Source organism: Lonchura striata, chromosome 24 (genome assembly GCF_046129695.1).
Source record: "Lonchura striata isolate bLonStr1 chromosome 24, bLonStr1.mat, whole genome shotgun sequence".
Classification (NCBI taxonomy): Eukaryota; Metazoa; Chordata; class Aves; order Passeriformes; family Estrildidae; genus Lonchura; species Lonchura striata.
The window spans coordinates 4,504,695-4,515,632 of record NC_134626.1 but is presented as its reverse complement, the minus strand read 5'-3'; the positions used below and the strand labels follow the sequence as shown (position 1 = coordinate 4,515,632).

The 10,938-nt window shown below is 46.5% G+C and overlaps 2 protein-coding genes across 10 annotated transcripts in view; both read right to left on the bottom strand.

The window, feature by feature from the left end:
• Positions 1–81: 81 nt before the first annotated feature.
• Positions 82–3,974, bottom strand: VAMP3 (vesicle associated membrane protein 3). The gene is made up of 5 exons (XM_021534284.3): positions 3,869–3,974; positions 2,388–2,469; positions 1,688–1,846; positions 1,021–1,072; positions 82–216 (listed from the first exon to the last, which is right to left on the bottom strand). Coding segments are annotated over exons 1-5 (315 nt in total). The 5' UTR covers positions 3,871–3,974; the 3' UTR covers positions 82–196.
• A 1,703-nt stretch (positions 3,975–5,677) lies between these two features.
• The window catches only part of CAMTA1 (calmodulin binding transcription activator 1), a 225,154-nt gene continuing 219,893 nt past the window's right edge, over positions 5,678–10,938 (bottom strand). For all 9 annotated transcript variants that reach the window (XM_031506667.2, XM_021534234.3, XM_021534235.3 and 6 more), the window contains one exon: positions 5,678–9,183. In XM_031506667.2, coding sequence (XP_031362527.1) covers positions 9,120–9,183 — 64 coding nt within the window. In that variant the 3' untranslated portion in view covers positions 5,678–9,119. The remainder of the gene's footprint in view (positions 9,184–10,938) is intronic.

Below are 10,938 nucleotides of genomic sequence, written 5' to 3'. Positions count from 1 at the left end.
GGGCCGGAGCTGCTGGTTAGTGATTAATGACGGGAGTGTCTTAAGGCCGCCAGTGAGGTTAGTAAACGTCGCGATCATCAAAAGAGTTTCGCTTTAAATAGCAGTAAACGGGCTGAGGAGGCAGCAGGCTTGAAGTGGAGAGGTTGAAGGAGATTCTCAAAGGCACCTTCGGTTGAATGGAGCTTCTTCTTGTAATTCATGAATATGCACTCCAGACTACAAAAAGAAAAAAAGAAAAGTTGGGCAATGTCCTTCATCCCCTCATCATAACAATCCTGCATTTTAAGAATTTAAGATAATAGAGATTAACCCTTAAATCTAAGAATTTGCCCATGTTGGTTTTCTCAGTTGATTAACCCTTAAATCTAAGAATTTGCCCATGTTGGTTTTCTCAGTTGTATTTTTCCCTTGTGTTCGCACATGGGACTATGTATCTGCTGTCAATGGTTACTGCTGTGCTTGTTACTGTTACAGCACAAACTTAAAAACTTTGTCTCCCCTTTAAACCCTCAGCAATTCCATGAGGACTCAAAGACTGAACCATTCCACACCTGGCTCTCTATCCTAACCCAATTTTAACCTCATTTCACTCAGCAGCCAAACCTCTGATCAAACCTCCCTGTTACGGCAGCGCACTCATAACTGCCACAAGAAAGCAGGAAGTCAAGGCAGATGATAACAGTTCTCAGACAAGGACAGTGTGTGGAAACTCATGTTACACTTCTGCAGCAGGCAGCTGTAAAATAAACCCAAGTCTGTTCCTGGTTTCCAAGTCCTTGCTATTTTCACTTTCACCTTTGTCACCCTCACTTGTGGTTGAGATTCCAGTACTGGAGCTCCCACGTTATCACAGTCTGCCACGCACTGCATGCAATTGTTGTTAAATCCATCACTGCTATTTCAGATTCACGTTGGATATACTCCAGCTGAGTATCCTGCCTTTGCTTAAACTGTACCAGTCAACAAATTAACACCATCCATTCCAAATCTAGGAGAAACCCCCATTTTGGTCAAACTTACTAATAATGATGACGATGATAATGACAACAACACCTATCAATATCGCCCACATCTGTGAAAAAAAGACATACAACACTTACTACACAGCATGCAACAGCACCAAAAGCCCCTCAGGGTACAGGAAAACAGCCCCTGCAAGGGACTTTTAGCACTGGTTGTCAGATCTAATGTAGCAAGCAAAGGTTCTTCAGTCAGCAAGCTTAATCCACTACTAGCACTCAGAGGTGGCAGGCCATGCACACAGGCAAAAAGAGCAATATGACTTTCTCCACATAAAGCCTGTCCCAAGTGAATGCACAAGCTGTTCTGTTACTCACCAAAGATGAATCCAACCTTTGGCAACAGCTACAAGTACAGGAGTCTGAGTGAGCTTCTTCCACTTTCTAATACTTCCCACACATTAATTCAAGCTATGCATTTTTAGCTTTTTCTTCTTGTTTCTCAAAGCCTCAGATTACTGACATGCTTCCCTCTGGCCATTATCAGACAAGATCCTGCCTAGGGCAGCACGGCCGGTAACACAGCTGCTTGTTACTTTAAAAAGTAATGCCATGCTTTAAAAACTAGATGCTGTGACTTAAAAAACATTGGCTAAACATTTCCTGCCTTTTGAAACACAGATGTGACAGCGTTACAGGCGCAGAGTGAGCACACAAGCCGAGGTTACCTTGCAGTTCTTCCACCAATACTTCCTCTTCAGCTTGGCAGCGCTGGTCTCGAACTGGGAAGCCCCTGCTTGCAGGGCATCAGCACGGTCATCCAGCTCTGACAGCTTCTGATCCCGCTCCAAAACCTTGTCCACGTTCACTCTCATGATGTCAACAACCTACAGCAGTTCAACACTTACAGTAAGTGGTGTGCAACATAATCACAGACAGCAAGCAGCTGCACGAGGTACTCCGTGCTTTCTCAGAAGCAGGAGCTATTGCCTTTTAGTATATTCAGCCATAAACTTCAAGAAAACTATGAAATCCACTTATGGCTAAAAGCCCTGAATGCCTGTTTTAAAAAGTCAGTAGTGCTGGCATGCCCTCAGACCTGGGAAACAATTCCTGACTTGCTTCAGAAGGAGTTGAGGAATATAAACATGATAGTAAACCATGTCAAGAAATACTTGCCAGCCTGGCTTTTGGACTCCACAAGAATCACATTTGGTAGCCAGCTCTCATGGCTATAAACAAAGGTTTTTGTCATTACTTATGCCAAATCTTGCACCAAGACTGCAGCTGATGTTTGGACACTGGGAACTTCTGTTTGCTTCCCCTTCATATAATGAAGGGAAAACTGCTCTGGAAAAAAATATCCCTTCTAACTGCACAGGTTTCCTGCAGGAAGAGGCTGACACTACTAGCAGACCAGACTTTTACCTCGTCTACTTGGTGCTGGGTTTGCTGAAGCCGGCGATTGCTGCCAGCAGCCATATTTGAGCTTCCAGGGACATTGGCCGACCTGTGGTAAAGAAAGGCACCATTAGACATCTGACAGTCCTGAAAATGGGACACTGGTATCCATGTAATAAATACAGGGCACTTTCTTACTGCAGAAATGGTGTTTTAACAGCTGTCAGTGAGCACAACTCATGCAGTGTCCCAAACATCTTGTGAACAAATTGCATGCTGTCCCAAGAGGCAGCAGTGGCTTGCTAACACCACACATTGCAATGAGGCAGGGGTCAGCTCCAGCAATGCTCCATAGGCCTCAGTGAGCAATTTGGACTCAGGGTGTTCTTTCTTTCCCATATGAACACAGGTACTAAGTTTCAAGCAATAGTAGTTTACAAAAAATAAAATACAAAAACTTAATACTTATTATAGCTATGTGATTTTCCAGTGACACTTCTGTATTCTTTTGAAATGGTTGATATGGAACAAGAGAATGCACCAGAAGGAAAAAGTATTTGGAAAACACAAAAATTTACTTTTGGCCAGCTTTAAATTCGTAACAGAGTTCTTTTTACCAGCTACAACACTCTGCATCTTTATAACGGATGCAAGAGCTTCTGTACATACTCTTCATTACCTTTTCACCACCTGGCCAGGTTTTAATGCACATCTCTAGAACTATCAGCACTCAATTTCCTTTTCCATGTTCTTAGCTCTTTCACATCAGATGTGAAAGCTTGTTTAGTGCACCCTGGCACTCCAAGCAGCCAAGTCTGTTTCCTGTGTATACACATTTAGACATTGGCCTCTAACTGCACGTAACGAGTGCAGGCACAGCGCGGGAGCCGGGGCAAGGCTCGGAGCCGGCACAGTGTCACTGTTTTGGCACCGGAGCCGGGGCAAGGCTCGGAGCCGGCACAGGGTCACTGTTTTGGCACCGGAGCCGGGGCAAGGCTCGGAGCCGGCACAGTGTCACTGTTTTGGCACCGGAGCCGGAGCAAGGCTCGGTGCCGGCACAGTGTCACTGTTTTGGCGCTGGAGCCGGGGCAAGGCTCGGTGCCGGCACAGTGTCACTGTTTTGGCGCTGCCACCACCCTTTGGTGCCGCTTCAGTGCCAGGTGAACAGCCTCGGAAATGACAGCGCTTCCTGCGAGGCTGCAAACAGAGCAACGCCCCGGTGCCGGGCAGGGCGGGCCCCGCTCCGAGCCGCGCCCGGGGCTGGCGGGGCAGCCCGGCCGGTGCCCCGCTCCCGGCCCGAGCAGCGGCTCCGGCGGGCGGCCCCGGGCTCGGCCGGGCCGGGCCTCGCCTCCGCCGCCGGCCCCGCCGCGCACCCCTCCCGGCACCCCGCCCGCGGGCCGGACCGGGCTGGGCCCTGCTCCCGCCGCCGCTGCGCCCGCCCCGCTGCCCGCGTCCCCCGCTCCCCGGATCGCCCCGCTGCCCGCGTCCCCCGCTCGCCCCGCACTCACATCCTGGCGGTGGGACGAGGACGGGGCGGCGGCAGCGCCCGGGCGGGTCCAGCGGGAGCTGCGCGCGGCGCCCGCGCTGACGAGTCACGGGGCGGGCTCGGGGCGATGGGCGGGACCCGGGCCGGGCTCGGGGCGGGCGCGACGGGCTCGGGCCCGGGCGGGATAGGAACGGGGGCGATGTGCGACGGCCGGGACCGGGACAGGACCGGGACGGGGGCGATGTGCGACGGCCGGGACCGGGGCGGCGATGGACCGGGGCCGGGGCGGGACCGGGGCGGGGGCGATGGGCGAGAGCGGAGCGGGGCGCGGGGCGGAGTCGGACCGGGGCCGGGCCATGGCCCTGCCCCCGCGGGCTGCAGGGGCGGGGCTGCGGCCGCTGCCGGGCGCTGGGCCGGCACCGCCCGCCCCGGGCGGGCACGGGAACGGCAACGGCAACAACGGAACGGGGAGAGCGGCCGGGCACGGACACACGGACAGACACAGACACACGGACAGACAGACATGGGCACACAGACGCACACACTGACAGGGGCACGGACACGCGGGGAGGGACGCACGGACAGACAGACACAGCCAAGAGCGTTCCGTGCCGTTGTCACTCGTGTCCGAGCGCTCCGTGCAGCGCACGAGGGGAGCCGGGGGTGTGTTTGTCTTTGTCCATGTCCTTATCTTTGTCCTTGTCCCCCGCCCTGGCTGCAGGGCCGCCCCGCGCTCGCCGCCCGGTCCCGGCGGGGCTGGAGCCGCCGCTCCCGGCAGCCGCACGGAGCTGTCGGTGCCCCGAGCAGGGCCGGTCACGGTCACACGCCGGGGGTCGGTGCTGCCGGCAGCGCTCCCGCAGGAGCCCCGGGGCTGCTCCGCCAGCGAACACCGAACTCCGCAGGGCACCGGTGGGAGGGAGGCGCTGGCTGCCTTTGCACCACGTATTCTGAGTTATCTTTTATTTTTCCCCTCCTTATCAAACTTTATCTCATCCCGGGCATTTCTTTTTCCCTCATGTTTGGTCTTCAGTTCTCTCCCGCGATGCCCCTGGGGATGAAGGAGGAGGCGCCTTCTTTCAGGACTGGGTCAACCCGCCACGATAGGAAAGAACCCAGCAACTAACAGCTATGTAAGATGGAAAAATGGGAGCGATTTGGAGAGTTAAATGCTGATTTATTCTAAAAGAGAAACGTAATCAAACTTTCTCTGCAGTCAAGAAGAAACTCTTATTGAAATCTTCAGTTGTGGAGCTGGGTTTTGGAAAAGCTTACTCATGATGGTACTAACACAGTCTCTGACAGACCAGATAATTAATTTATTAAACCTGCTTTCAGGTTTTGCCTGCTGGGCTTGCCATTAGTCTGGTACAAGTTTTGTTCCCGAGGACCAGTTCATGTGAGCGGAGCAACATACTTATTAGCGCAACAGTTATTGTGTCTCAGTTAATTGTATCATTAAATGTGACCTCTCAGGTTTCTGCATCAGCAGCCCTCTTGAATTCTGCTGTTTCACTCTGCTTTGTGTACACTGTAGGATTTATTTTGCTACCAGCTCTATATGGTTTCTCACAAAAAACCTTGGAAGTGACTGCCCACTGCAGAGGAACTGCAAACAAAGTTCTGGGGGCTGCACCTGCTCATGGGCAGGCTGTGGACTGTTACATCATAACCTGTAAGAAATCAGATGCAATATTCTTACAAGCAGGTCGTGTAGAGCAGAAACTTTTTTTTGTGTGTGGTTCCTTAAGAGTGACTAAAGGACTACTTTGTTCTCAAAGAAGGATGGAAGAGGTGTTCAGAAGAAGAGACGTGTTCAGAAGAAGGCACACACTTTGTATGGGGAAATTTTCTTTTTTAATTTACAGCAGAAAGAATATAAAGCATTCAGAAAACATTTTCCATATTTTAAGGGCAATTCAAAACATTTTGCATGGTTCCAGCAGCTGAGTTCTTCAACAGATCCATTGATTCAGTGATGCTTTACATGCACAGTTACAAAAATAAAACTTACAAAAGAGAAGACATCTATACTAGTTTTACATGCAAGTCTTGGGGACCCCCCATTGGGCACCAGCTATTGTGTGGAACTGCCATAAGCGTGCAACCAGAGAGGGGGTTCATGTTATATTCTGTATTTCTTTCACACAGTATTACTGCTGTCGAATGTGTTTCACAAAGGAGCGATTCTATTATCAGAAGACAGAAAATCTGGCTCCTGGCACTTGGGAATTTGAATTTTCCTAGAAAGCTGCACTTACTTATCTTAGGTGAAAATGTTAAGTTCCACAACCAAGAAGAGGGTTCGAAGAATCACTTCACTGCGGGGGAGAGCTGCTCCCTCCCCAGTGACACACTGAAGGGTTACGGCCCGACACAACAAAGCACTTGGGAGCTGAACTGGCTCCAAGCACGCCAGGAGTCCTGGAGCTGTGCTGCAGAACTGCCTGCATGCTTCACAGCCAGCACAGGCTTAAACGTTTGGCTGAAGCAGGATCTAGATTAGTAGATACACCACCAGGCCCATGGATCTGGAAGAGTAATTTGAAATAGCTCTGTATATTACTGAATCGTTTTCTGTAAAGACGAGGAGTTAAAACATTTCCACTGAGGTCACTACTCTTGTTTGGAACAGATCAATTCTATATTGTCACGTATTGGTTAATGGGTGCAGTATTTCAGTTTCAAAATGTCAAGAGTTCTTCCAGTACTAATACAGAGCATTTCCAATTCATTCCAAAGGAGATTCTCCAGCGTCTCCTGTTCTGTTTTGGTGTGAGAAGAAAATTTAATGGTTAATGTTCCAATTGCAGACAGTAAATTGAGGCCACGAGGCTGCCCACAGGCACAGTGTGAGCGCCAGGCCATTTGTTTTGCTTTTTTCCCTTTTTTTAAAATTGAATCAGGTCATAAAGCAGCAGTTCAGAAATGTACAAGAGAATTCTGATAATGAGCTATAGCACATCTACTGTAATTCAATGCTGGCAGTGAAAAGAAGTAATTAAAAACAGGTACAATTATAGAAAAGGCACCAAGAGCACTGACCCCAGTTTTTTTGCCACAATCTTTGTTTTTACTCTTCTTTTAAAGACACCAGTTTCAAAGCTTCCTATGTGTGAATATTTTTTGGCTTCACAACAAGCCTTGCGTTTAAACATTGCAGTTGGTGGCCGGGATCAAGCAAGAACAACTATTCCAAAACTAACAATCTCAAATTTACACAAGTTCATTCAGAAATTTTAAACTGCCACGAGTGAGACAAACAGACAGGAGCAGTTTCTGATCTCAGACACATGTACGTGACCCACAAGTAATGACACGGACTTCAGGAGTTTCTTCCCTTACATTCCTGTGTAATGAAGATCAGAACTGGTTCCCATTGTTGAGAATTTGTGACAGTTTTAAATTAGTAGCTCAATTTAAAAAAAATCTAATTTCTTTGGCTCCTCACTATGTGGAAATAGCAATATACCATGACACCCCTACAGGATCAGTTTGCATCTTTTTTTTTTTTTAAGTTTTACTTAATTTTTTAAAATTTTTTGTGCAATTTTTATTACATTTTCTGACTTCCAGCAGGAGATATGAAAATGTGAAACATATTTTCTACTTTCGTACTATTTATTTATTTTTTTTCATTTTATGTTCATTCTAAGTGTTCTTTATTGGAGTGAGTGTATGGTGTTAAGCTAGATACGGTTTTTGTACTCTTATGATTATCTGCTTTGCAAAAGTAACTTAATTTTCTTAAGCAATATTAGCATTCACATTACTTGGCACCATTGGCAAAAAAAAAAAAAGGAAAAAAAAAAGACGGGGGTAAAAAAAAAGAAGGAAGGAATACATAAATTAAACCCAACTGAACCAAACTCCTGGTAGCCAAAATCAAATGTAAACATATCCTTTTTTTCTTTTTTTTTTTTTTTAAAGTAATGTTGCTCTGCCTTTTTTTTCCTAAGTCTAAATACAGTAGCTCTTTTTTGCCATTTAGTCATGCTTTAGCAAAAATGTTCTTCTAAAGAACATTTAAAATAAAGTTTCTTATAGTGAAATAAAGTTTTTGTTTCATTTTACAGACCATAGCCACTAATGCTTTGCTTTGTTCATTTCTTTTTCTTGAGTTCATGCACATATCTCTTTAATATATACAATATGTACAAACAATACATCCACACTCTTCTCGTTCATTCAGACAAAACTATACAAATAATAATTTTATCTTGCCAAGTTATTGACCCTTTGTGAATAAAATATTTAGTAATTAATCAATATATTCCCTTTCAAATATTTTTTTCTCATTTTCCATTTCTACCTTCTATATATACAGAAACTGCCCAGATTTTGATGAAGTAGCCAAAATAAGAAATTTACTGGCCAGAATGCAGCACCACTGATCTTTAGGTGGCATAAAATGTCCAGGCAACATATGTACGTGACTCTGCAAAATGACAAGAGGTTTGACAAGTACATAAGAGAAAAAGCTACATGTTTTACAAATTATTTGAGAACTTAATTAAAACAATAGTACATGAAGGTAAGGCTAGAAAATAAAGTGCTGAATATGAGAGGAAGTACATGACAGTTGATATGTTTGCAGGTTCTAGTAAAAATACAAAAAAAAAAGTGTAAAATTTGCTTAAGCTGCTCTCTCCATTCCTCATGCAATACCCGTGTCTCTCGTACACCAAACCCCTCCTGTAAGTTCCCACGGGATGTATTAAAAACCTGCAGATTTAAAAAGTTGCATTAAGTGTGCTGTAGAGGTTTAAATAAAACACAAAGGACAGGAGTGCGAAGGAAATGAGGATGCATGGACCCAATAAAGATGTACTGATCTAAGCCCCTCCACTGAGACTCTCAAAGCTTCAGTTTCTTGGAGATGACTGACAGGTGCAGGAACAGCATTCTTGTGTTGCTTGTGCATTCCCACCTTTTCTGAACAATATTTTTGGTATAATATTTGTACAGTTCCACATGTTGTTTAATACAGCCCTATATGAAAAGGATAATTAATCGCTTCTTCCTTCCTCCTCGGAGAATGAAGCAACTCACAATTTCCTCCTGGTGTCTTGTTTTCCCCACGATCCAACAGAAGATTGAGTTCCAAGATGTCTTGCTGAACAAATTAAAAGTTGTCCATGAAAGTGCAAATGCAATGACCAAAACATTACTGTTAAAATCCTGCAGCTGGTATTTCCAGAACTGCAGTGGGTATTTTTGTTGTTGTTGCATGTCTCTGCTAAAAACAGAAAATGAAAACAGTCTGAAAAGCAATGTCACATTGCTACGGGATGCTGCTGCGTATCTTCAAGTTCCTTGGCCTTTTTCAATTCTTTCACTCTGAAAAAACAAAGAGGAGCTATGTAACACTTCTACTGCAAATCTCTCAAAGACAGAATAATCAAAAGGATTCATCACTCCAACCTCCCGTGCAGAAGAGGCGGCTCCCAGAGACACGACAGGAAAGCAACACCTTCCCAACACCATAAACAGTTGGAAGCGCAGAAAGGGCCTCTGGAGATCCCAAACACCTTTGGAGAGACACACTTGGGTCCAGCTACTGCTTTTCCAACTAGCTGGGCTTCATTGTGATGCCAGCCTGACTCCTTGGGGCTCCCTGGACTGCTGCTCCCTGCCTGACCTGCAGCTGCTCACGGCAAAGGGGCTGCTCAGAGCTGACCCTTTTCTCCACACAGTGCTGAGGCAGCGACAGCACAGTGGGGGAAAATCTCTCTGTCCAGCTTGGAAAGGAAGCCTGGTGTTTACAGAGAACCTCACGTAAGGAAGTGTTTATGTACAAGCACAAGAACAGGTGTGGGTGTGAAGGAAGGTGCTTTGTTTCACAAGTGCTCCAGCTGCTGTGCCCTGTGTTTCATCATGCTGCTGGCAAAATGTTTGTGTGTTGTCCCAGCAGTGCAGGATGCTGTGTGCCAAGGGAGATGGACCTACAGTGTGGAAGTCACTCTTCCTAGATGTGGCCAGTTCTCAACTTTCCCAAATGCATGCCATCCATTACCTCCTCTAACTCATCAACACAAGAACTAAACCATCACTGAAAGCTGAAAAAGTTAAAAAATAAATTAAAGGGTGAAAAGAAGGGAATAATTTAATCCCATCAAGTGAAAAGGAGCTCTGCACTGGAGCTGGGGCAGCAGGAAACCTTCTGCTCAGGCTGAGAAGCTGGCTGTATGCAGTGCAAAGGAGCCAGACCAAATCCAAAGGCATTCCCGTGCTGTCCCAAAGGTGCCCAGCTGTGCCTGGGGCTGGCTCTGCCTCCACTAACAGGGAGTTCCTCTGCAGTGAGATCCCTTTGCATCCTCCACATGTCTCCACTCTGCTCCTGCAAGGGGAAGTCCCCCGCAAAAGGAGTAGATTACAGCAAAAAAAAAGTGATTTAGCTAAGCCTGTTAGGCTCGAGTGCTCATGTGATGCTGCAAAAATTTGAAAGGACAAGTAACAAAGGTATAATACAAAAAATAGCATCAGAGTTGCAAGACTGTGTAATGCAACCAGCTGCAAGTGAAAGAATGTAACAAAGTCCAAGTAAATAAAAGTAAGAAAACATGTCAGGACAGCTGAGCAGCAGCAGTGACAGTTTGTAACTACTGTGCATAGACTTACACCCACACATCTTTTGGCTCTTGCACCAGCCTGCTAATATAAGGACAGAATGAAGGCTATAAATTGATCTCTATAAATACACCTCCATTTCACTGTTTTATTTATTAATTTTTCTGCATGTACTATTAGTCAGAACCACAGTGAAAAGGGAGCTGGCTGCTTTTACCTCTGTTTTACCTGACTCAAAGGCTCTAGCACTCAAATGCATTCTCAGTATTTGTGAAATGTGGCCAGCAGGGGTCAAATCAGACTAAATCAGACTAACCTGTATGCAGGTTAGACCTTTGTTAATTATCCTAATTCCACTGTTGGAGAATATCATGTATGGAAAGACAGAGGGCTCTGCCAGGCCAAGTGCACACGGTGTGTTCAGAGGCTGAAGGTCACTGCTGGAGAGACCCTGACATTCCTGAAATCCAAGCCCAGAGCAGCCCAGCAGGCTCTCCCAGGTGCCAAGCAGTGCTCTGGTCCCCA

Bases quoted from the DNA above. Each gene is read 5' to 3' on its own strand.
- VAMP3 (XM_021534284.3), bottom strand. The intron at 1,847-2,387 runs GTAAAAGTCTGG...GAACTGCTGTAG, and splicing joins CCCAGCACCAAGTAGACGAG to GTTGTTGACATCATGAGAGT. The intron at 217-1,020 runs GTAAGTTTGACC...TTCTTTTTGTAG, and splicing joins TATCATCGTCATCATTATTA to TCTGGAGTGCATATTCATGA.